The 25,152-nt window shown below is 41.9% G+C and overlaps 1 protein-coding gene across 7 annotated transcripts in view; it reads left to right on the top strand.

Moving 5' to 3' along the window:
- The window catches only part of LOC118236536 (kelch-like protein 13), a 48,907-nt gene that overhangs the window by 8,045 nt on the left and 15,710 nt on the right, over nucleotides 1-25,152 (top strand). For 5 of the 7 annotated variants that reach the window (XM_035434995.1, XM_035434996.1, XM_035434997.1 and 2 more), the window contains exon 3: nucleotides 23,009-23,147. In XM_035434995.1, the coding sequence (XP_035290886.1) occupies nucleotides 23,009-23,147 (139 nt within the window). Of the gene's footprint in view, nucleotides 1-9,184; nucleotides 9,490-23,008; nucleotides 23,148-25,152 lie in introns of those variants that run through there. The other 2 variants (XM_035434999.1, XM_035434998.1) reach the window with 2 other exon arrangements.

Genomic DNA, 25,152 nt, shown 5'->3' with positions numbered 1-25,152 from the left:
AGGAAAAATTAAATACATACTCGGCCATTGTTGAGTCAAACGAAATACTGAAAAATCTTCTTCTGAAATGTAAGTGTGATTAACATGCAATTTGGAACATGAACCCTTTATTCAACTGCCTAACTAAATTGCGAATAAGTTGTTTCTATGATCAAAGATGGCAAAATGAGAGAGCCGACCAAATTTGTGTATGTGAAAATTAGCATACGGTGCTAAGCCTCAGCACTGATTCTTGGTATGATTCATTCCAGGCTTGGTCTTCAAGCTTAAAAAATGTTCTGAATCGAAGGGCGCATTGCTCTGAACAAGGCGTTCTGGGTGTTCTGGGGTGTTCTGGTTTGTGGCTTGCTTGGCTTTAAAGTATCAATCCGTGAAAATGCATGCTGTTGTTAGAAGGACATCGGTGAATTGCAGCAAGTCAAAACTTGTATGGTGTTGATTGCTTGAAAAACATGGGCGCTTTAAAACATTGAATATTCAGCATTTTTGACTCTTTTTCAATTTGTAAAAATAATACTGAAACATCTTCCTCCTGAACCATAAGTCTGATCATGACATTTGTGGAACATGAGCTCTGTTCAACAAGCATGGACATGTCTGACCCCAGCGTCATGTCCAAGCACTGGCTGCTTGGACCCAGGAATTGCTGCTTTGCAGCTGCTGTATATTATATAGCTAATTGTTTTGGGGAAGAAACAGAACCTCAATATGCAAGATTATATTTCCTATGGTTTATAGTTATGAAATATCACCCCCCTCCCCCCCCCCCCCTTGTGTGTGTCCAGTGAGTGCATTTCATGAAGATATGGTCCATAATCCCAAGGATTAAAAATCAAATGATTTTAACCATGAAGGAATTCTATGAGGATGATGACCTGATGCACATATCAACATTATATCACTTTATTTCGTGAATATGTCATGAGTGTGTGGTTATGCCCACATATGACCTTTCAGTCTTAATGATTTTTGTCGATCTACTTTTTAAACTTTTTTAAACCACATTCTTATTTGGGATTCAGATGTGTACTCATTTTTTCATTCATATCCTTGCATACACTCAGATAAGTGTTAACCCCCTAAACAGGCAGCATACATTTTTAACAAATACCTTCTTTTTTGACTATTTGACAATTGTAGAGACTCCTTATCCATCAGGCAGTATTTTGTGATCGCTTGTCTGCCCCATATGTTCTGCATTCATACATGCACGTTTGTATAGCCACCAAAATAGTACGGAGCATCTGCGTTTGAGTCAAGAAGTCTGACTAATTATCATGCCGCAAAGCTGTAGCAGGGCAACAGATGTATAATTGATCAGTGATAGGCATGTTTTTAAAAGCCAGCTCATAGTGATGGCATTTCTGCAATGTGATGTGTTCATACTTTTATTATTATTGTGTGCTGTTGAAATTCCATGGTCTTTTATATATTTGCATTGTATTTGTGTATGGGCCCAGTTAAAGTAGTTTAGCTAAGATGGATTTCTAAATGACCACAGACATAGGCTACATGATGTAAAAATGAGAAAAATGTAATTGATAGTTTTAACTAATGAAGAGCAGAGCTTGGAAGAACAAGACCAGGTTAAAACCTAGTATATGGCTGGACCTAACACATGTGATCCGGCTGACCAATGGTGTAACTTCATGACTCAGTCACTCAGTCACTCACAGACATTCGTGTTTGTAGGGCTGGCCCCGCTGTTTCGGTACAGCCAAAAACAGTGTGTTGCATGTGTCCCTCGAGGAGCTGGCCCCCCTCCTAGAGGGTGTGCACGGTCAGTTCCTTCTGTGTCCAGCAGATGGTAGTTGTTTATTTGCTTATGCATTCTCCTTATCAGAAAGACTGCTGGAGCATGCTGCTATGCTGTGAACTAGGAATATATCAAATCGCAAAAGTTTTTCACTGCTGGAGTGCTATGGAGATTAGTCTCAGTATTATTGAAAAATGTCTGTATCGTGGTCCATAAATAAGAGACTATCCACAAACAAATATCTCTGAAACTTTGTCTTGTATATTGACATTTAAATGAATGTGCACTGATTTCTACAAATCCATGCATATTTGACATTTACATTTGAGAATGTCTTATTGTAAAAAATGCACATCATTTTGGTTTTCCTATTCACAGTATGATGTATTTGTGCTAAAGGGAAAATATGTATTCAAAAATATGCATGCATTTGTAGAAATCAGTGTCCATTCATTTAAATGACAATTTATAATACACAAGTTGAGAGATATTTGTTTGGATAGTGAAACACATTTGTGTCTTGTCTCTTGTTTATGGATCATGATACCCGCATTTGTCAGTGGTACTGAGACTAATCTCTCTCCATAGAGTACTGGTATCCACTGTTTAAGCAGCTGATGTTCGAGTTCTTCAGTCGTCGCTTTAAACAACCCTGAATCGCACTGTAGCAGATGCCAAAGTTCGCTTCATGCCTTCATGTACAGGAAACCAAGGATGCAAATAAGGATGCAGTGTTTCTAAATAAAGCCTCCAGTATTGAACTGCTGAATGAAAGGCTCGATCATGAGCGCTCAGGCATACGTAGCCTGTTTTCTACATTCTGTATTGGCTAGCTGTTCAGACTAGGGTCAGAGAGATGAAAGGGAAAGCTCCTGTTTAGACAAGAATGTTTATTGCCTATCCTTACTGAGAACTGTAGTGGGACCTACCATCGAAAATGAGAAATACTGAATTAATAAGTTTATCTTTGCTGTTTGATGGCAATTTGGCAATATGAAATGGCCCAAAATGAAATTATTCTACCCTGGTTTAATGTTAATTTAATGTTTATTTCCTATCAATATTAACAGCTTAGTCATTTATACACAACAAAGCTATTCTTGAGAATAACAGTGAAGAGTAACAGTAAAACACAGTTTACAGATACACTTTAGTCATTCAGCTGATGCTTTTAGCCAAAAAGACTATAAAAGTGCATTTAACAGGGCAAGCAAGTACTGCTGGACCTAGGCGAAGTTACAATCAAATAAGAAGTACTGTAAGGGAGATAAGGGTTTTTACTTTGTTTTTTGAAAATGGGAACGTTGAAGTATTGTGTGAAGCGGTGGGTTTTTAGACATTTGCTGGAAACCAGCCAGTGAATCTGCCTATCTAGCCTATCTTTTTGGGAATGGTTGTTTCTGTTTTTACCAGGTTTAGCCACGAGTGGACGGTGGACATCCAGGCTGTATTACAGAGATGTGTGCCTGAACTTCGGTTTTGGAAAGAGTAGCCTGAAATTTGCTTTATAAGAAAACAAATGGATGCCCCATTCGAGCAAGTGTTTGTATTGTATGTAACAGTATTTTTTCCATTTGTAACGCTTCAGTTGCAGCAAATAGTATTTTACCTGCTGGACACTTTTATTTGTTTACTTATGTATTTGGAGTGAATTGGCTCTTCAAAATTAGTGGAATGAAAATAAACACATCTTTTAGATTTTGTTTCTAAATTGTTTACATATTTACTTGTGAACATGTGATAAAATAGGAAAGATCTAATTGATAGTTAAGTATAATTCATGATGGCCTGTAATTTGTGTCATATTTTGCAGTGTAGGGACTGAAGAAGATATGACTGGATGCTAATATTCATATGAGTGCTCTCTTATGACTGAATCTTTATTTTTATATGGTAATTACAGTATCCTCCTAGCAGATGTGTTGTCCTGATAAAAGCCACTCTGGAGAGTGAGTCCTCGGAGAGTGGCTGAGTTCCCTGCATGGATGTGTGATGATAGGATTATGGACCACAAACAGTAACTGTGAAAATTCATCATGAGCTTGTTGCAGCTGCTGGTCTTTTTTTTCTTTTTTTTTTTTCCCCCCTTTTTTTTCTGCTTCTCTGGTTGTGTGGCCCCAGGCGACACCTGATTTAAGCGCTGAACCCATCAGCGCTAACACGAAGACAAAGTGTTTTCATCCCCAAAATTCAGACAGAGGGAGGGAGGTTGAAAAGGGGTCAGCTGAGCAATTCAGTAATCTTAGAATAAGCTACCGCAAAGTGCCAAAATAAAACAAAACATGTTTACGTTCTCAGGAAGATGTTAAGGAAATATAAATAGCTTTTAATCAGCTCCTGATTTTCTCTGCAGTCAAATAACCTGCCGACCTGGTTTAATTACATATGAAATGAAGTGTAGACACCGTACTGGTGGCAGTGGGCAGCGAAACCATTAGAAGACATCAATCAGATCCTGATGAAAGATGTCCCCTAATGAGCAGAATTCTTGAGAAGAGAGAATGTTGAGATTTGAGTGTATTTTTGTGTTTGAAGATAAAAAGGAGTATCTTTCAGCTTCTTAATTGTTTGCCATGAAGGACATTTGCGGGCGAAATGCTGTTAAAAGCAAACCATTGTATTACCAAAACATAACGGTCGCAACAGATACGCCACAAATTGAATAATAACATACGTTTTAAAGTGCATTTGAAATAAGTTGCTTCCTTTTCACTTTGCAGTCTGCCTGCTGAGCTGCTGCATCTTTAGAGCTGGAGGCCTGTACAGTGCCAGTGCTCGCTGTCCTGGACTCCTGTAGACGCAACATAATTAGCCAAAGCGTTCCCAAGAGAGGAAGGGTTTCAGTGAATGGATATATCCCACCTCAGTATGCAATAATGCATTGGTTACTTGCTGCTTACCTATTCAAAGTTACGCAGCATTGTCTTAGAATGGTCCCCTTCATTTAAAATGCAATTTTGTGAGTTTTGCTGAATGTCCACTGAAATAATTATCCAATAACTATGTTTTAACGTTTTTTCTCATTTTGATTTTCGTTTGTAGCTCTAAGCTCAACTGGTGATCTTACCAGCTGTGGTCTGTAATGCTCTCTCTGTCCCACTAATTAGGCTCTTCTGGAGAATGTACAGGAATGGGTAAACTTTGTGGAACAGGCAGCTGAGCAACAACTGTTGTTATGAAAATAAACAGCCAACGGCAGTGCCTGTGTTTTCATATGGTCCAGGCTTATACTATCAGAGCTTGTGCAACTGTCTAGCCAAACTGGGCCACTGCACATTAGTATAAGTGCAGTGGTTTAGCTGTAACATGCTGTAAACGACTTGCCTAAAAAGGGAGAGAAATCAGAAAATCTGCCTTTTAAAGTAAAATTTGTCTGTCTTAAAGGAAGATGAACAGCACTTTACCAGTGAGGAATGCACATATGAGGAGGGCATCTTGGAATGTATTGTGATGGACTGTGAAGTTGTCCACCTGTTCACAGTATCATTGATTGCAGGAACTTTGAAAGGCACTCCACTAGGGTTGTTGTAAGCAGATTTCTGTTGTATGTTGTATAGGACTGAATAGAAATGTATGGAGGAAGAAGGTAACTCTAAAAGCGACAGGAAAGGTTTTACAGTTGATGGAATTGAGCTATATGTTTTACAGGCTTTTGGAATGTAGGCTATTTTATTGCGGGCTCTCCTTGGTGGAACAGTACAGTACCTCTATTTCATGTGGAATACAATTCGAAATTGCCTAGTTTACAGTGTTTTAGCCTGGATATTTTGACCTTTTATGGGTGAACATGACTACAGTATAGCAAATTGCAATCACATTGGTTTGATCAATGGAATTAACACTTGAATTAATTGCATTAATGTGGGGCTGTAATTGTCAGTTATTTGAATGTAAAAAAAAAAAAAAAGGATGTTTGAATGTTATTTGCATGGACTAGTAGGTTTGCAATAGAGGGCCTTCCATGCCTCATATTCGTTGAAAGACGTACCGTACGAATCATCGTTTCTGTAACGTGGTCGCGCCTCCAGAGAACTACGGGGGCAGCGTTGAGAGGGCGTCGCCAGAGCCGGGTGCCCTGGTGCTGTGCGGAATCAGAGGACAGGAGATCCGCCCTGCCCCGCGTCGATAAGGAGCCATCTGAGCACGCTGCCCCTGTGGCTACCTGGTCTTTGGGGGGGGGGGGGGGGGGGGGGGGAAGAAAAATGGATGATGTCGCACGTATGCTGTGGAACTGCGATAAGGGTTCTGTGGACTGAGGGAAGGTAATCGCTCCCTCACATCAAAGTATCGCCTGAAGCTCCGCGCCTCTGCGCTGGCTCTACAGGATTTTAGCTGCACTTAGCGGAGAAGATTTTTTAAGGTTTCGCAAATCCTCCTCGACTCGAATGCATTAATGGAGCTCAGCAGCGCATTTTTAAATAACTTTAATCTTTCTGGAATGGATTATAGCTGGTGATGTTCATTGCGGCCTTCCTAAAATCAGGAGCATAAGCTGTACCTAAAAGCGCATTGTGATCATTGTATGATGTGCTCATCACAAATATAGGGACATGAACCGTCAGGCGAATACTTTTCCAAGTTCTTGAATGTGTCAATCCTATACCTGTGTTCAATAAAATTGATTAGCCGGCATGCCATTTATCTTCTAGAACTGAGCAGTGGTGGTTTTCATGTTTTTCAGTCAGAAAAAGAAGAGAACTCAAGCTTCCAGTACCAATGGGTTGTCTTGTTCGATTATAATTGTCATCCTGAAAGTGCTGCCACATTAGCCATCATTAATTTTTAACATTTTTTTGTGAATGCGTGTTCCTCTTATGGTAGTGGACATCCATTTTTGTCTTAGTTGTTGCCTTCCCAATTCCATTGGCCTCTTCCATGGCTTTGAACAGATCAGGCTAAAAGACACTGAAAGATCAGGCCAGAGTGTTGTGTGCGAGCTGATAGGTTGCCTGTTGCTTTGCTTTGAAACTCCTCCTCAGGGCAGCTGTAGCTCGCGATGCACCTACTCATTTTCCAGGCACACCACTCGGTACTCACCCGTCTGCAGTGGGTGCATCACCCCCCTCACGGCCGCAGCCCTGGAACGGGGGGCGGGGTGCTGGGTGGATGGGAGGATGGGAGGATGGGAGGATGGGACCAGCTCCGGCTCTTTTCATCATAAAAACACACTGCCTGTGCCAAAGTCATTATTATCCCCTCACATGTAATGAGAGAGTGCGGTGTCGTGGTAGGTGGTTCACCGCATGTCAATCAGAGAGAAGCCAACGCCTCATTGGCCCCATCTTAAACTGTAACAATGTTTTTTTTTTTTTTTTAGACACACTACATTTGAGGGTGGTGACATTCATGTGTTCGAGGCATGAATATTGATTATTTTGTTTGTTTTATGTTTTAGTGTGGTGCAGGTCCTGCCTCTTTGACTGGGATATTTTGATGTTCTGAGTTTCTTTGTTGTTTCTTCTTTCATTTATGAAGCAAACAAAATTATAATTTACTGTTAAAACTAGCTATAGCTTTTATTTATAGATTTCATTCATTTCTGCTTCATTTCATAAGTGTCAAGGAAAAGGTGAGGTGTTGAGTGTAGCGGTGTTCCTTGCACTTTGAGTAACAGCTGCAAAGAAAGTATTTTGTGTCCTATTTTGCACAATATTTTTGTCATGAATTTCAGTGCCCACCAAAATTATGATACTCAAGAGCCATAAAGTATCCTCCTAAGACCCAGCAATTCATTTTTGTCTCTGGTCTTAATCTAAAGAACCGTATATTCTGCTATGCTGAGACCTACACTGCAAGGCACGCTCAATAAAAATAAAATAAATAATACTTCTGAAAATATTTTCACTGCAACATTTTTGTCATCCAAGACACTTGTATTGTGTAAAAAAAAATTGAAATGCTAACCGTTTTTTTTCAGCTGGGTCTCAGGAGGATGTAATATTTGCACACATTTCTTAAAGGAAAAGAACCACAGCAGTTAGTGTCTAGTTTTGCATTGCCCACCAACGGCCATACAAACGTCTCTGTGAGAATGTGTAACGGTTTTAAATTGGGCAAGTTTAAAGGCAAGTGTCACTCTCTGGAACTGGAAATATTTGTGAAAAATACTTTGAAGTAAGACAAGGATTATGATGATGACGGTGATGGCAAGAAACATAACAACAGCAATAGGTGATATTAATCATTTCTGAGATACACAACATGCGGTCGACGCTGTTCTTTTGATGCCTTTGATTCTGAGCGTGCAGTTCCTTGGCTGTCGTTGCCGTTACTGTTCTTGACAGGCTGGGCGCGTGTCATCTCATCCCTGGTGAAGGAGTAGGAGTGGGTGAGGGAGGGAGGGAGGGAGGGATGGAGTGGGGGATGGTTAGGGTGTTTAACGGTTCAGCTGTTCCGACACTGATTCTGGCTCCTGGGCTGCCCCCGGTGCACTGCTCCTCGCAGAAAGGCAGAATGACTGTTTGAAAGGGTCCGCTCGATTGGATTAGCTCCCCGCAGGGCCCTGGACATCGGGCCGGCCTCTGACACGGCTCTCCCGGCATCCGCCGCTCAAGGAGAGGGGGGAGGGAGGCGGGTCCTGCCTCCGTAGGCAGCGTGCTGCAAAATACACGAGGGATTTTTTTTTATCGCATGCGAAGGGGGGAGGGGGGGGTCGGGGGTGCTTCAAAAGGCAATTTAAATCATACAGTCCTGGGGGAAAAAAAAGGGAGCAGGGTTTGCAGGAGGCGACACGGCCGCAGCCCTCGTGGCTCCTGCCTCCAGCGCACTGTTGGACGGGGAGGACGCTAATCGCTCAAACGAGCCGCCCTTAGCGGCGGCGTTGGTGTGCGGAGACGGAGCCGGACCAGGGTGGGGGTGAGGGTGGGGGTGGGGGTGGGGGTTTGGGAGCAGAGATGGAATTCGCTTCTTGATCTCTCGTCTCCTCAGCCCCAGGCAGTGCCGAGGTGGATGTCCCATTTCCATCGCTGTAGTGGGAGCTGTCCAAGGACGGGAGGTGTATTCCGAGCGTGTACATCTCAAATCTGCACTAGTAACCTGTGCTTTTGCACTGGAATTTATTGAATTATCCCCCCCCCCACCACAGGAAATTTAATGGGAATAACATGTACCAGCAGCATTTTCCCCCTAAGATGCGAATCCCAGTTTATCTTAGTAACAGTCATTTCAATCCCCTGCGCTCCTTTTCCATTTAGCATTGTTTAAATAGTACACATAGCTGCATCGTGCTTCCGTTTGCCTCAGTTCAGTGCAGTCCCCCCCCCCCCCCCTTCCCTTCCTCTTTTTTCCCCCCCTTTAACACGTACAGTACTGCAGTCGGCAGTCCTTTAACAAGGTGGCAGTGTTGTTGAGCCAGTCGGATAGATTCATTGTAGCACTTGAGGGGGACAGAGCAGAGGTTTTTTTTTTTTTTTTTTCTTTTTTTTTTTTCTCCTTCTGAAAAGGAGATGCCTCACAGCTCTGTTCCAGCCAGCCGGCAGAGCGGAATGAGCGGCTTCACGGCATTGGCGGAATCACTAGCCTGTCTTTAGCTGCAGCCGTCCTCCCCTCCGCTGGCAGTGTGGGATGGGAGCCCGAGCTGGGAGCCTGCTATGGAAATGCTCTTTGCTCTTATTATTGTAGCGCTGTGGTGACAACATGCCGTTGAAATGGAAGAGCGGTTCTCCCGTTAGCTGGAAATTCCCAGTTCCCGTGCTCAAAACGTCTCGGTCTTCTCCGCTCTCACCAGCGTACATGTGAGTAGAAATAAGAAAATCATTTTGTATGTTTTTTTTTTCTCTCGCTCTCTCTCTCTCTTTTCCTTTACCTTGTGTTGTACTGAGCCTGAATGGACAGGATTAGATGTGACCGTGGGGTTGTTTCTGTCACAGCCGGGTTGACGTGCTCGTTCGCTCCTCGTCTGACGCCGTGCAAATCCGGCGCCCGTCGCCCCCCCCGCCCGCGCTCGCCGTGGCAACGTCCGTTTCCCCGTTTTCCCCCCGACCCGGCACGCTCCGGACCCTCTGTTCACCCGGCCGCGCGCGGACGGGGCCGGCCTCTTAGCGGGGCGGTTCTCCTGCCCTGCTTTTGAGGCTATTGTCATCCGTCACTGTTGTGGAGTGAAGTGAAAGGTTGGGGGTGGGGGGGGGAGGCGCGAGGTTGGGGAAGGGTGTTACAAAGGAGCTCCTGCTCCACGGCTTCCCTCTCAGGCTCCCGGGGAAATGTTCCCTCTACACATTTAAAAAACCCCCCCCTCCGACCCCCCCCCTCCCCCTCTGCCTGGAAGGCTGTGTTTCTACAGAGGGGCACCTTGCCAGCATGCGAGAGCAGAGCTTCAGCCTGACCGCTTACAGACCTGCGCTTGTGGGGGAGCCATTAGAAATCCCTACAGGGAGAAATGGAAGTTTCGGCTGCTGCCGTTCAGCCTTTTTGTGTTTATTTGCATTGAAGCCTGCGCGAGGTTCATCTTCAGAACATGGCAAATGCAAATGCGCTGCTTTGATTATGGTGCAATAAACAATGAGGCATAATTGCATGTTTGTGCATACAAATGTCTGTGTGCTTTAGGGTTCGTCTCACCACAGGAGTGCCCTAATTAAGGCATTTTGATCTTTGTTGTTGCTTTCTTTGTTTACGGTCTGAAGTGGGATATATGCATATTATATATATATATATATATATATATATATATATATATATGTGTGTGTGTATATATATATATATATAATGTGTGTGTATATATATATATATAATGTGTGTGTGTATATATATATATATAATGTGTGTGTGTGTATATATATATATATATATGTCCCCATTTGTTGTTTCAGTGTTTGTTCAAACCACATGTCATCACTGTTTTGGTGTTGACCCATTTTTTCAGATTGTAGAAAAACATTACTGAATAGATGTTGGCACTTGATCTGCATAAGTTAAGATCCTGTAAATCAGATGCCATACATTAATATTAATGTGTGGCAAGTAGTGTCATTTCGGCTATTTCACTATTTTGATTCGTTCAAGTTTTCAGGGGTTTAAGTAACATTGTGCTTTTCCAAATGTCAAAAAAAAAATTATTTTGAGTACTTTGTCTTGCACATTAGGCTACATTTAATTTATTTTCTTTTTCTAAATCTGCTTAGGGTTTGTAGGTATTTCCATTTTAGAGGAGCATTTGTAAGAGGCCTGCTAAAATGCTGTAAAAGCCTTTCACAATTACAAAAAAATATGTTACCAAATCTGAATGGTAACCCTGCCCTATTTCTATTTTTATGCATCTCATATTATGGTTGTTTTTTTTCCTGCTTTTTATTTTGTCCCTCTGATTACAGGCTGGCTGTGGTCAGTGGGGGGAAAACACAGCTTTGAGGACGGTGCTGTTATGTTTAGCTTGTGTCCCTCAGCTGCTGGGTTCTGTGCTGCTCCGGCTGTCATAGCATGGAGCCCAGCGTGTGAGGAGGAAATACTGCAGGAAGATTGATTGAAACCTGCCACAGTGATGTTGAAATGGACTGTGTTATTCTAGCATGGTGGAACATTACCCTGTGTGTGCAGGTGTGTGTTTGTGTCTGCGTGTTTGTGTGGGTGTGTGTGTGTGTGTGTGTGTGTGAGCGTGTGTATGTATGTGTGTGCGGGTGGCTGTGTGTGTGCATGAGCGTGTGTGGGGGTGTGTGTGCCTGTGGGTGCGGGTGTTTGTGTGTATGGGTGGGTGTGTTGCCAGCTGTGCACCACGCAAGTCTAAATATAACTACTGCCTCTGGTGCAGATTTCATGCTTGGGAAATGGCAAAGGTGCGGCCTGGAAGATCCAGAGAATGACAAAAGGTTCACGCCAAAGCCATAGATTTGAATCCAACGCAAGACCTTTGGGCATATAGACACAGCAAACGCTGAGCTTTATTGAATTCTGTACATATATGGAATGGTACATTATCCATATCTGTTATGGATACATTAAGGTAATTTGGTGTGATTGTTCTTTGTCCTCAACTTCCCTGATTTATGACATTAAAGGTGTGACCAGAACGAAGTGACATCATTGATACTCTGGGTATTATGCTTCCACACCTCATAAATTCTGAATTTTGTGTGATCATTTAACATGCCTTCCATACAAATGGGCAGATTTGTTTCTGGGTTTAAAATGTATTGGTGAATGACTTTCCATTACAGCCAGTGGTGTTTTACACCACCCTTCCTGTCGCTGTTCAGTGGCCTTCCATTTAGTTGCTCAGCGTGGTGAGATTTGTGGTGGTTGTTCAGTTTGTTTCGTTGCTGACCAATCCATTGACCTGTCCCCAAAATGCGCGATCCATGTGAATTGATACAGAATGTGTCAATCATTCATTAATGAATTTCCACTGGTGGATTTCGGTTTGGACCTCAGGCTGTGTGAAGCCCTCACCGTAACGCTAACCTTGAATTGTGTGAACAACAGTACTTGCGCTGTATCACTCATTCTGTGTGTGTGCCTCCGTGCACATTTTCCTCTTCCATTAGTTAATAAATAAATGATAATACCTGGTATACAATCATTTTGGTCCACATCCATAGTCAGTTAACACAATTTTTAATAATCAACAGTGCCACAGTGGATATATGATCCATCCTAAAACGAATAGGACATAATATAATGTGCTGGTAGGCTATTCAATATTAAAATACTATCATGTGTAGTCATTTTTCAATGTCCATTATTGAAACCAGAAAATTGAAGTGTGTTTTAGTAGAAATTGTCATGTTCAGAACATCACTGAAAATATGTTTGCTTGGCTTGTTAGCTGCTTTGTAATTTGGCTGTTGTTGAGGCTGTGGCATGTGATTTGACAGCCCTACCTTTGTTGAGCTGCACGCTCAATTCTGGCGGGAGCGTATTTTTGATGCGGTTGAGAATAGCTCTCTGGAAGATCAGGTGTTTGAAGAATGGGGCACTCCACTTAGTCACTGATCACAGCTCTATGACTGATTGCCAAAGCCATTTCTGTCTTATACCAAAGTACAGCTAAGCCAACCATACTCCATAACTTCACTCATTAAACTGATTCAGACTCAGTGCTTCAAAGCTGATTGGACATCCCTTTGAATTAGCTTCTCTGGACTCGTAGTGTTCACTTCAGAATCCGCATGACAGTGATCCACCACAATTTGTGATTTTGTTGCCATGGTAAAGCTGAAGCATACCCATTTTGTTATGATGTTCATTGGCTCTGGCAGAATGTTCTACTTGTGTTCCACTCCCTGTTCTTCTGTGTGTCCTGATTAACTGCTCCTCTGTTTACTCTGAGGCTTACTCTGAGGTGAACTGTCTGCTGTTGTATTGAACTATTACTTCTGTGCTATTAAATTAATATTTTTTTGATTGTATATTTGCAAAATGGTGAAAGGCAACAGCAAACTTTCAGGGAAATAAAATTAGAATCTTATTTATTATACAAAGTTATTTTTTTTAAAAATTTTAATTGCTGAAGGAAAAAATACAAATTGAAGGAATGGAATGAATAGCTAATTCATTCGCATGGCTATCTTTGCTTTAGTAATATTAGTAATAGAATAAGTAATATTCTCACAAAATATATTGTGACAGTTCAGGGGTAAATACAAATGAAAGGGAGAAATAGTAATTTATTGCATGTGCAATCAGCCATTTTATGCTGTACATGATGTGTATTATGATGTATGGTCTTTCTCCTACTGCATGTTCATGTTTAGTGGAATTGTTTGGTCATGCCAATTTCCAATGGCAAAAGGCAGTTTTAGATACAATTCTGCACAGCACATCCAACTAAGTACATTTTAAGAAAATGGTAAATGGACTGCATTTATATAGCGCTTTTATCCAAAGCGCTATACAATTCATGCCTCTCATTCACCAGAGCAGTTAGGGGTTAGGTGTCTTGCTCAGGGACACTTCGACATGCCCAGGGCGGGGATCGTACCGGCAACCCTCCGACTGCCAGACAACCGCTTTTACCTCCTGAGTTATGTCGCCCCATACTCCATAAAATGAACCAAGTTATTCATTCAAAAACTAACTTGCTACGGTAACGTTAAAGGATCCTCTGATGTGGTCATGCGAAGTGCAGTTTTCTTATTTCCGTTTTACTTGTGTTTGGCATCTGGTTGCATGCATTGTGCTAGTTTATTTACTTGATTGATTATAAAATAACCACAGTCATACAAATATTATCGTTTGAAGCTTCACTTAATCAGACCCCAACATTAAGGCTTGCCTACTTGTCTGGGATGTGATCGGACAAGTGAATTATATTCTGTGCTAGAGGGCATGTAGAAATGTGCTGTTTCATTGCAATCTGTTCTCATGTGGCTCTCAGTAATTGCTATTTTCCCTTAGATCTGCAGTGTACAGAAGGAGTTTTGTCAGTGAGAAATATGGCAATAACTGTTCTATATGCAGTATTTCTATACACAGTGGCAATATATGGACTGTGGGTGCAGCCAAAATGACGTGTACATCCGACATTGCGTCTTATCAACTTGTGAGAAAAGCTGTAATGCCTCATGCACACACGCGCACACACACACAAAGCTAAGCACAGCATTTCTCTATGAACCTATCAATTTATTTAGTGCATCTACAGCAGACCTGTCTCAAATAATATTGAAATCCTTTCAAATACGTTGAGGCTTGATTGAGCCTGGAGTGCCAAATGGGTGGGGTCTGTGCTTGCTTTCTGCCTGGTTCCACTGTATCAGACAGGCTCATTCAAGAACAGTGAAAGCATTTGAACGTATTTCAATGCATATTTAGCTAAGTCTCATTTACAGATAACTAGATATATTTAACTATTTGTAAGTTTCCCAAGAAATCCATAATCTATTGTCGCAACCTATAATGTGCTCATTTACTTAATGCTCAATAATCAGGGGAGCTTATTATTTCAGCTAGAAGATGGACACATATAGGGGCGACATAGCTCAGGAGGTAAGAGCGATTGTCTGGCAGTCGGAGGGCTGCCGGTTCAAACCCTGGGTGTGTCGAAGTGTCCCTGAGCAAGACATCTAACCCCTAATTGCTCTGGTGAATGAGAGGCATCAATTGTAAAGCGCTTTGGATAAAAGCGCTATATAAATGCAGTCCATTTACATACAGGATATTAGTGAAAATTTTTTCTTTGTATACAACTCCATACACGTTGCTAGCATTTGACGACAAGGTCAGGAAGAGAGTCGTGCTCTGGGAAGCACGTGAATCGAGAGATTTTCTGTCTTGCAAAGTGCACTGTCACAGCAGCTAACAACCCGCACATACATCCATAGAAAAAAACGACCTGACCTGTCTTCAGAAGCACGCCAGCAGAAGTCATGTCCCTTTAAGACAATGCTAGGCCTAAGGGGTCTGTTTAAATCACAACCTTGATCCAGCTACCAGTCAAACATTTGCTTTGGGTTTTGTACAGCCGTCGTTTTTACGATGCGCGACGGCAATTTTGCCCTTAAAACGCAATAAAACGGCACCAGAGGCAACCGGCCGTAATTCATCATTGGCGGGCGGGTCACAGCTTTGATGTCATTTCAGCCTGACGGAGTCCTGCGCGAGGCTGCAGTATTGTGTCACTTACTCAGCGAGGCGGAGGGAAATCAAAGAGCTGGTGTTAAACGCATTTATACACGGCAAAATGGCTCGTCTTCCAAACGTGTTTCCAGCAGCCAAGTGGAGAGAGGGCCTGGGCAGATGTTTTGTCACGCGCTCCTCATTTCCTTCTCCTTTCTCCCCTCTTCCTCTCCCTTGACAGTGGCATTTTATCTTGTACCAATGGGACGAAACCGGAGCGCTCGGTTTCATTTAAGAGTAATAATAACCCAGACCGGGCTTCCAGCAAAGTGGCGGGGAAGGAGCGGCTATGCCAACCGTTCATTTCGGTCCAATAAGCGTTGCCAGAAATCACGGCCCCATTAACTGATGAGGACATGCAGAGATATTTTTATCAAACGATGGGATTTTTCGTTCTTGTTTTTATTTGTGACATTCATTTCATTGTGTGCCAGAAATGGATAATAGCACATGGCACATTTTCTTAAATCGGTAAAAGTTTTGGCTCTTTGTCTGAAATCCAGATTTTAAATTTAGCACTGCAGTATTGATGGTTGACAAACATAGAAACAAAACGGTCTATCTTCCAGGCTTAAGGTTTGATGTACAAAACGGTTACAGATGGCGATTATTCCTGTCTGGATTGCATCTAATGCTACTGTGCTAATGCTGTCTTATTTCTCAAGGATGAAGGCGTCTGCTAAATAGGTAAATAAATTCAACAAACTTAAATGAGTAAAACTGATAGCAGTGCGATTGTCTTTCAATCAGTATTACTCTGTAAAACGGGTCTTTTTTTTTTAATTGGCTGTTTTCTGCAAGGTTTTTTTAAGAGGTAAAAATTAGGCCAAACAAAGTTGCATAATCATAACCTAGAATGTGTGAAGGACGTTTTCTCCCTGTCCCTGATTTTGAAAGGGACATTATTCACAGCACGCGGTCCCGTCACATCCACTCATTTGCTCTCGCCTTTTAAAAAATATTTTTTTTTAAGCGACGAAACAACGTCGTTGTGTGCGGTTGCTAATTGTGGTGATACTCCTACTAAATATAGGTATTGATTTCATCATCTTGGCCTGAAGGTATTGATCGTCCTCCCTAGTGGAACTGTCATTGGAAAGTGGAGAATGGCGTAGACAGATGAGCTGTGGGCAGGCGTTTGGATCAGATTCATCACGGTTCACCTACTGTGCATGTGTGTACACTGCCTCCATTTCTCTCGGTTAATTAATGTCCTGTGTAGTAGCTATAACTGTGGGTGATAAAATACGCTATTGAATTTCTGAGTACGGACTTCATTAGGCCTACTTTTTTTGCTTAAATATTATCACAAACCCGATTTCGGTATATACGTACTGTACCGCACAGTACCTCAGTGTCTTCGGTTTAGAATTTTACTAGTTTTTTGTACTAGTATAACACTCCGTGTTTTTTCTCGATTTTATCATTGCACTTCCGTTCATTGCATTACATTGCATTACCGGCGTTAACGCTCTTATCCAGAGCAACGTACACAGCTTTTACATTGCATTTACATTACCTCCATTTATACAGCTGGATATATACTGATGCAATGCAGGTTAAGTACCTACCTGGGAATCACACCTTGACCTTTAGGTTACAAGACCAGTTCCTTACCCATTACACTACACGGCCGCAATCAAATATACCTACTGGGTTGCTAGAGTTTCGGTATTTAAACAATATATTTCTCAGGTCAGTAGCAACTCCGCCACTTAGCCTTCTCATCCCAAACAGCTGTCGCTTAGTGTGGATGTGCCTGTTAAGTACTTGAGCGGGAAACCGTTACAAAAGTAGTGTCGGGTAGCCAGCAGGATGCGGTCCCTCTTCCTGACCAAGGAAATCAAATGTCCCTGTGCAGTGATGGGGGCACTGCGAGGTGCTGTATTTCAGACATGGTATTAAATCCAGCCTCCCATTAACTGTGGTCATTAAAGCAAATATTGAAAGGGTAGGGTTGTTAACCCTGATGTCCTGGCCTTTTTTTCCAGTTCAGCTCTCTCCATCTGGCCACCTTATAGCCTTCCTCCCACCCCGGCAGTTAATGGAGTGTGTAATTCTTTGCATTCCATGCTTGTAAGGAGCTAAATACTAGTACACCCTGGAGAAGGCTGCAGGAAGCCACTCGTGAGGGTAACCCATCATGAACAATGGTCCTGCCAAAAGCAGGAGCACTGACCGGGGCCATCACTGTATATTATGTTACAGAAAAACATTCAGAAAAGTGGAGCTTTAGAGACCAATAAAATGTGAGAGATGGTGGAGGTCCCGTGGTGTTATTCCAGTTGTATCCAAGATTGAGGAAACTAATACAAAGGTGTGTGGCTAATGTTATTGAGTTTGCGGATACATTTTAATATGTTCTGTGTGGGTGAAAATGTGCCATTTCAACACTGATTGTTGTTATTTTTCTGATTTATTTATTCAGGGGTTTTAATCTTCCTTGTGTCTTAATGGGGGGCTTTTTCTGGTCTACATCTGAAAAAATCAAGTGGGTACTGTGTAATGTTTTGTATATAAACTCAAGATTAAACATTTCTCTGAGAATTAATAATGAAATCTATCATGCTTGCAAAAGGAAGTACGATGCTTCACAAGGCAACTCTGCTCACTTAGACCAGTGTGCCATTAATTATTCCTTAATTTATTCCAAAGAAATTCTTTTTTTGTTAAAGCCAAATAATTTTATGTGATAGGCTAATGCAGATGGATGAAAATCCCTTCCATTAAATGAGAGGCCTGCCATTGTTGTGAATCAAATTATTGTGATTGGTTTCACACTGTTCTAGTTTTTCAGTGGAATTTCCTAAATAGGCTTAGTTATTTTATATCCATTCCAAATTTGTCAGTTCACACACGTGCATATATTTCATCTGTGTACCTAGAACTAGAACTAGAACCAGGGGAAGGGAGGCAAGTCTGGGTAAGACTTTTTTAAAAACATTTTTAAAATTAGATTAGAACCATCTGCTTGAAATTTGCATACAAGTAGCTAATGAATATAATGACGCGACAGTCTGGCATTGCAGACTGAAAATACAAAAGTGTTTCACCAGGTTGCACCCCCCACCCCTTTTTTACAGCCTGTTAGCTGTTTGTGTCTTCCCAAGAAACGCAGGAATATCCACCTTTTCTGCCTTAAATCTCGCCTCGTGGGTGAAGCAACTTGTCTGCGGCAGCCCGTCTCGGTTGCTTTGCACTGCCAGCAGCACATAAATTATGGTGGTTCACTGTTTAATTAATGAGAGATGAGACATTTTGAAATGCATACCGAGTACAGCCTGTAATTCATAGTTACAGTAGATTTTTTTTGCTAAAAACACTGCGAGAGATGTGCTTCAAGACCTCCTCTCTGCATGTCAGCTGTGTAGTAATCACCTAGAAATGGAGACTGGGAGCTGCACTGCAACAACCAAAATGGAATATAGCAAATACTAAAGCAATTAGAGAAACCAGTTTGGGGGAAAAGTAGCATCCAGTGTACTGCCTGCCGGTGTGCTGCATGTCTGTGACCCCTCGACTAATTGGCAAATGCTAGGTCACGGAGAAGAGCTTTAAAAATTCATGTTCAGTAAGACAAACGTTCTGATTTCAAATCTGCCTTCTGCGATTCCGTGTACTGCAGGGGGTCAGTGATCTGGACTGCACAGGAGCACATTATGTGATTTGCTGAACATCCCTGGCTTGGGGGGAACCCCGATTGGCGTCCATTTCCTGTACAATATCTGGGGTTTAGTAAAGTAGATTTTTACCTGGCTCAGAGTGCTACAGTAGGATCATTTTAAGGTTCCAGCTTTGTATAATCCCCTCAAAGTTCTGTCGTTCTGGTGGCCCTGGGAGGCGGGTGCGTGCGCCTCCCTGGTTTTTCAGCCTTGATGTCCCGAAAATTGTCGTCTTCTGCAGCTGTGTGCTATATGATGGCTTTGGTGCCCAGGAGCCTGGAATAGAAGCCACTGATTAGATGTAAACCGCTCTTTAAATCATCATTGGAAGCAGCTTAACCACCGTGCCAGTCCTGTTATTCTTATCTGCTGAATTCCACTGTGAGATGGAGGGTGAGGGCAGTGGCTGAGGTAGTAAGGGATGTACCCCTTTACATTTGGGAGGTCTTTGGGTCTGGAAGCAGAGAGAGCTTTCCTTTCGTTAAGCCTGTGAGGTCTGAATTGCTTTCAGCTTTCATCTTCCATCATCCGCACAAACTGGGCACTCTTGTACCTGACCATCACTGCCATGACTGTTAAAGGTGTCGAATGTAAGCCTGTTTCAGTGTGGTCTTATTGCTCTACCCTCGCACTTAGTCTGTGATCATATAAGTAATACAAAAGTGGTATGTTGTTCACGTACGTGTGTTCTCATTGGCTGTTCCTCTGGCATTGATGGAATGGTCTCTTTGGGAGAACCTTGAGAGAACATGGCAGAGCATTGAACTGGCAGTTGTAATTGGAAAACGGACAAAAATGGGAAAATGTCATGGGTAATATAAGATGTATGATTTTTTTCAGTGGCAAACATGTCACATGCAGTATTTTGGCCAGGTCCAGTAATTGCACTGTAAACAAAGAGAATACACCTGACACAGTGTCTTGTGGCTATTAATATTTATTGGGATACTATTTGACTTTTATAACTCTATTTTCTATGTGGTTATAATAGAGAGTGTTTAAGGAGGCTAAGAAACTTACTTGTTACTGTAAGTATATTTAACATGGCGTTTGATGTACCAGTTTTTAGAGTATATGAAGTGTGTACGTGCGTGAGCGTTGAATCTGTTACTCATTAATGCAGCAGCATCAGCCATCTGCGTCTGTTTGTTTTCTCTGTAGGGTGGGGGAAGCTGAGATATGAAAATGCTTCTTTTTTTTTTTTGTACGTACTTTTTGCTGTTTTCTAGCGTGCCCGCATGATTTCTCTGTGGCTTGTGCCTCTCATTCCATTCTGCCGGGGGGAACGGACACAAGCCTGTGCCTCAGCCCTGTCTCTTCCTCCTGTCACAAACGCTCCTCTGGGTTGAGCTGCCCGGCACGCTGACCTGTCTGTCACCTGCATTCTGTCTACAGTCCTTCACGGTGTCGCACCACGTGGTACACCACCTTCAGTCAAACCTAGGAGCCCATTTTAAGATCATAATAATCTAGCATTCAGATGTTCAGCAGGTTGAAAGACTTAATTGTGGATGCTGTATATGTATTGGGACGTTTGGAACATTTTGTGTTTGTGAGTTGGTATTAAGACATAATGAAATTATATGTTCTCTCTATTAATTTCTCGCATCTCCTCATGCAGCGTGAATTATGTGCAACCATCTGTCATCTCCAATACACTAGACTAGTTTAATAAGCATGTTATCCAAGCAGGTCTATTTAGTATTTCCCGGTGACATCACTTAATTTGTGATTACAAGGTCTTACCCCTGTGGACAGCAGGAAACTGTGGTGTGGAGGTTAGGGAATGTACCCAGCTGATTCAAATCACAGATGAGATATTGCTGCAGTACCTTTCAGCGAGATATTTTACCTGCATTTATTTATCCAATACCCAACTGTGTACATTTATAATGCATTTAATTGAATGAAATGCTCTATTTCTCCACATCTGCTTTTCCTCTCTGCATGGTGTGGTTCTGCACTTCGGAAAAAGGTGCGTCTGATGGTACTAGAGAATGAAGGAATGCGTACTTTAATTTGCTCGTGCTACAGTCATCTGCTGTCTCAGTCTTAGCCGACAGGCTTCATTCGCGGTGGTAAGATGAGTTCAGGAGGAGGGAAACGCAGTCAAGTCCTTCCAATGCTTGACATGAAGGAAAATTGAATCCCATGTATTGGTGTTAATGAGATTTAAACTTTTATTTTTTTAAATGAAATTTAACATGGTGGAAAGTAGAAAAATTGAAGAAAAATTGGTTGACCGGCAATTTTAACTGAAATGCTAATTAGACTTTTTTAAAATCAACTCTTTGATGTTTTTTGTGGGCTTTGATTAGCTTTTTATTTCTTGTCTCTGTGCAGATAAAATTTCATTCTACAAAAACTTTCATAGACTTTCCTGGAAGTGAAATTTGATGTTTTGACTTAATTTTGATCTAATGAAAAGTGAAATTTAGGGAGAAACTGTCTTGTCACTGTTCACAAACGATGAAACTTATAAAAGTAGCCAAAAAAATATCAGAACCCAGGCAGTTTTAAACTACACTCAATATTCCTCAGTTCTTCTGAATGTGTCGTTGAAAACGTTTTCATTTTTCATATTATCATTTTTGCCTTTCATTTCATGACTGCAGGGACATGTCAGAAAGTGAAATATGTTTGTTTTTTTTTGTGCATTTATCTGTATTTCTCTGCTCAGTGTATGTTGTCTCATTTCAGAAGAGACGACTTCTTTGAGTGTTACAAAATGAATGTAGCAGAACATGTGGAATGTATTTTGGGTTTTGGAAAACTGATAGGCCTATTTAGACTTTACTGTTCCAGTTGATGGTGTGGCTTCTTAGATTAGGTAATAATGTAGAAGTATAGAAAAATAAAGAAAGTTAAACCCTAAAATTAGTTCAACTTCAATTTGACAACTGGCATTGTATAGTGTGCTGTTCAAACATAAGTTGTCATGTTAAGTTACTTATCTTTTGATATTTTTTTCATGCTTCTTTGTTGTTAATCTGAGCTGCTGGTTAAAATTATTCCTCAATTTGAGGTATATAATAATAAAGCTCACCCACCTATGGCCATAATGCATATGACGCTGCTGAATGTGTACGCATGGCCTTACTTGTGCATATATTTTTGTCTTGGGTTTATATTGGGCGAGTGGTGATATGAGATTGGATGGTTTCCTCTTCTGAAGTGTGTGCGCATGTTCTGGACTGGGAACGTAACCGTGGTCCTGGTGCTTTGTCATTTCAGTTTGAGCTGTCTCTGGTAAAGCATTAATTATAAGATGTGATCTATTCTTAGGTTCCTGAGATGAACTAGTGCAAGTTTTATGGGGCTTTGAGAATACAAGGTCTGGATGCCAATTAATTCTCTCCATTAAGAGATTCTGCTTACTTGCCAGTTTGAAAACCACACGGCTGTATTCACTTTAAATGACCATTCAGTGCAGAGGTGTCAGAAGCAGATGTTTTGTGGTTAAAATGAGGCCAATGTCAGTAGTTCATCCAGCTTACAGAGTGATCATTGTGGTTTATTGAGAAATTTTGAAAAATGGCTGAATGTCTCTCAGCAATAAGTGTTTTTTTTTTTGTTGTTTTTTCTTTTTGCTTTATTTTGCAAATGATTATCTGGAAGATGGAAGACCTTTTTTCTTCAGTGAACTTTTTTCTTCGGTGAACATATTTTAACAATGTCTTTTCATGATTTAATGCAGTTTTGTGAATATGTAAGCCTGCAGTACATTAGCTGGTGCCCCTAATGCTTATCTTGCAATAGAACAGAAAATCTTTAAACAAAATAATACAGAATGTCCTTTTGAACAGTTAGCTATTTCGTGGTATTATCGTGCATCAGTTTTAGTAGCTAAACCTCACGAATGACTCTGGGCTTCCTCATTAAGCAGTGTCAGAAGAGCGTGAGTGTTCTTTTCATTTTTACTTCAAGCCACCCATGTCATTCTGCAGCTAGTACCCATGGGAGTTATGTCCTTTTTCAAGAGCATGGGTTGTCTTCTCTTTCCCCGAGATCTGACCTGAACTCTCTTGTCTTGTCTTGATAGATCCCTGGTAGAAGACGATGACCCTCACATGAAAGTGTCCCTGGGGAATGACGTGGGCGTGTCGACCCACCTACAAGCTTCGAAGACAGGAAACACCCGCTTCTTCACAAGCAACACCCAGTGTTCTGTCGTCCTCCAGGTGAGCCCTGGCGGTAACTGGACGGGTTGGTTGGACGGGTTTCGAGTGATGACCAGCGGTATATGCCAACTTTATTGAAGGCATAGTGTTCAGGATTGTTTCTTTGAAAATATTATAAAACAGCCATGTTTATGTATGATGCACTGGCAGTCCCTGTCTTTACGTGAATCCATGCTTCTCTGCCTGTATTTCATATAAAATGTGTGCGGGACATTTCTGGCCATGGTGCTCGTTTTTTGTGGGGAGGGGAGGTTGTGCCTACAGAGCCTGTGGGGTGGGATCAGGTTTCAGCAGAGCGTTTGTAGCTAGCTACTGCAATGGCAGAGGTGAAGAAGCGCAAGTACAGCGAAGTGAAACAAGCTGTCCGGGCTCGTTCAAAAACCAGAGTCAACTTTGGAATTGCTTCTCTTTGACGGTGATGGCTAAACTTCACAAAGGAGATGAAAAACAATGCTTGTTTTCTGTTGAACCTGTAAGTAACATTACCTCTAGCTTTCCATATTAGGTCGCTAGATGGCTACTTAGGGTGAATGAGTGCAGTTCAAGACTGAGGAGGAGACTTCTTTGATTGTACGCACAGGACCACAGCAAGACTAAAAATCTAACATAGTATGTCTTTTATGTCGTAAGACCCTACATTCAAAACAGAAATGGTGTAGAAGTTTCATTAACCAATCAATGCACACCTTTTATGATCAAGGTGCTTTAATTCCTGAGATTACCATTTGAGTGGGATAGCAAGTTTGGTAGGATTGCTCAATCAAACGATTCACTTCCAAACATTGACTGTTTGCAATGATGGGGCTGGGAGGTTGAACCTGTTCTCTCACTTGTCTCACAGTGTCCTGTATAAGCAAGGCTTGCACAGGAGGCCTGTGTGTCCTGCCTTGAATTGGTGTCTATTCGTCTGTTCACCGTTTCAGAAAAAAACAGTGAATGTAATGCACCTCCCCTCTGGGAGCGTGTATAAATGGCTCGAAGTCAAACCTGCGCTCCATTTCTCCAAAAAATGAAAAGGGGACTGCACCACTTTCCACCTCAGTTTGCATGAACCAATTTGTGAAATGAGGCAGGTGTATTTTGTTTTGAAGTAAGAGTGCAGAACTGAGATTTTGAAGGGATACGATATTAAAAGATTACACCATGTGTTCCTTGGCTGTGAACTCGCCCCCTACCCCCCACCCCACCGCCTTCCCCAGCCAGGGGTAGTGATTTGAAGAGCCCCCCCCCCCCCCCCCCCCCCCCCCCCTCAAGTGCTGTAATTAAGCGATGCTGTCAGTTGAAGCCAGCTCTGCCATCTGCACCAGCTTGTTTCCAGTGCAGGAAGTCAAGGTCAGATGGGCAGGGCTGACAGGCAAGGCTGTGCTGACACTGTAGCACAAACCTGCCATCATTATTATCCTCTTTCCGCTCTGTACAAGCTCTCTTTAACCATTAGCTCTGCCGTCTGGAAAAGGATTCCACACTCCAATGCAAATTGAGACTTTTTTTTCGTAATGTAATCAGATATATGGGCTTGTACATCGGTTCCCAGCAAGCGTACCCTGAGTCATCTCCAGAGGTAGTATTTTAGACCATCATCTCCATTATGCCCAAGAATTATTCAAGTGTGAAGACATTTGTAGTGCATTCTGTTCGCACTGACCAGAAGGTACTGCCTGTCTTGTTACAAAGCCAGCCGACAATAAATAATTTGCATGCAGACATGCACATAATGTGATAGAACACCACCGTGCAGTGTGCACGCAGGCTAAGAAAACCTTACTAGTACAGAGCTGGTGTAGATGTGTGTTGCATATGATGTGGTGTACACTACATGGGTAAACTTGTATGAAGAATGTAAATGCCTTGTGTTTTAAAAAGCAATGCAGAGTATGCTGTTGGACTGCAATGAATTCTAAGTCTTAATGACAACCATAGAGACTTTTAATTATGTGGAGAATTGCATGCTGCGCTTTGTTCAGGATGCACAGGTAAAATAGGATGAGAAAAAAAAAACATGCTA

The sequence above is a fragment of the Anguilla anguilla genome, chromosome 9 (assembly GCF_013347855.1).
Source record: "Anguilla anguilla isolate fAngAng1 chromosome 9, fAngAng1.pri, whole genome shotgun sequence".
Classification (NCBI taxonomy): Eukaryota; Metazoa; Chordata; class Actinopteri; order Anguilliformes; family Anguillidae; genus Anguilla; species Anguilla anguilla.
This window is presented reverse-complemented; position numbering and strand designations above follow the sequence as displayed.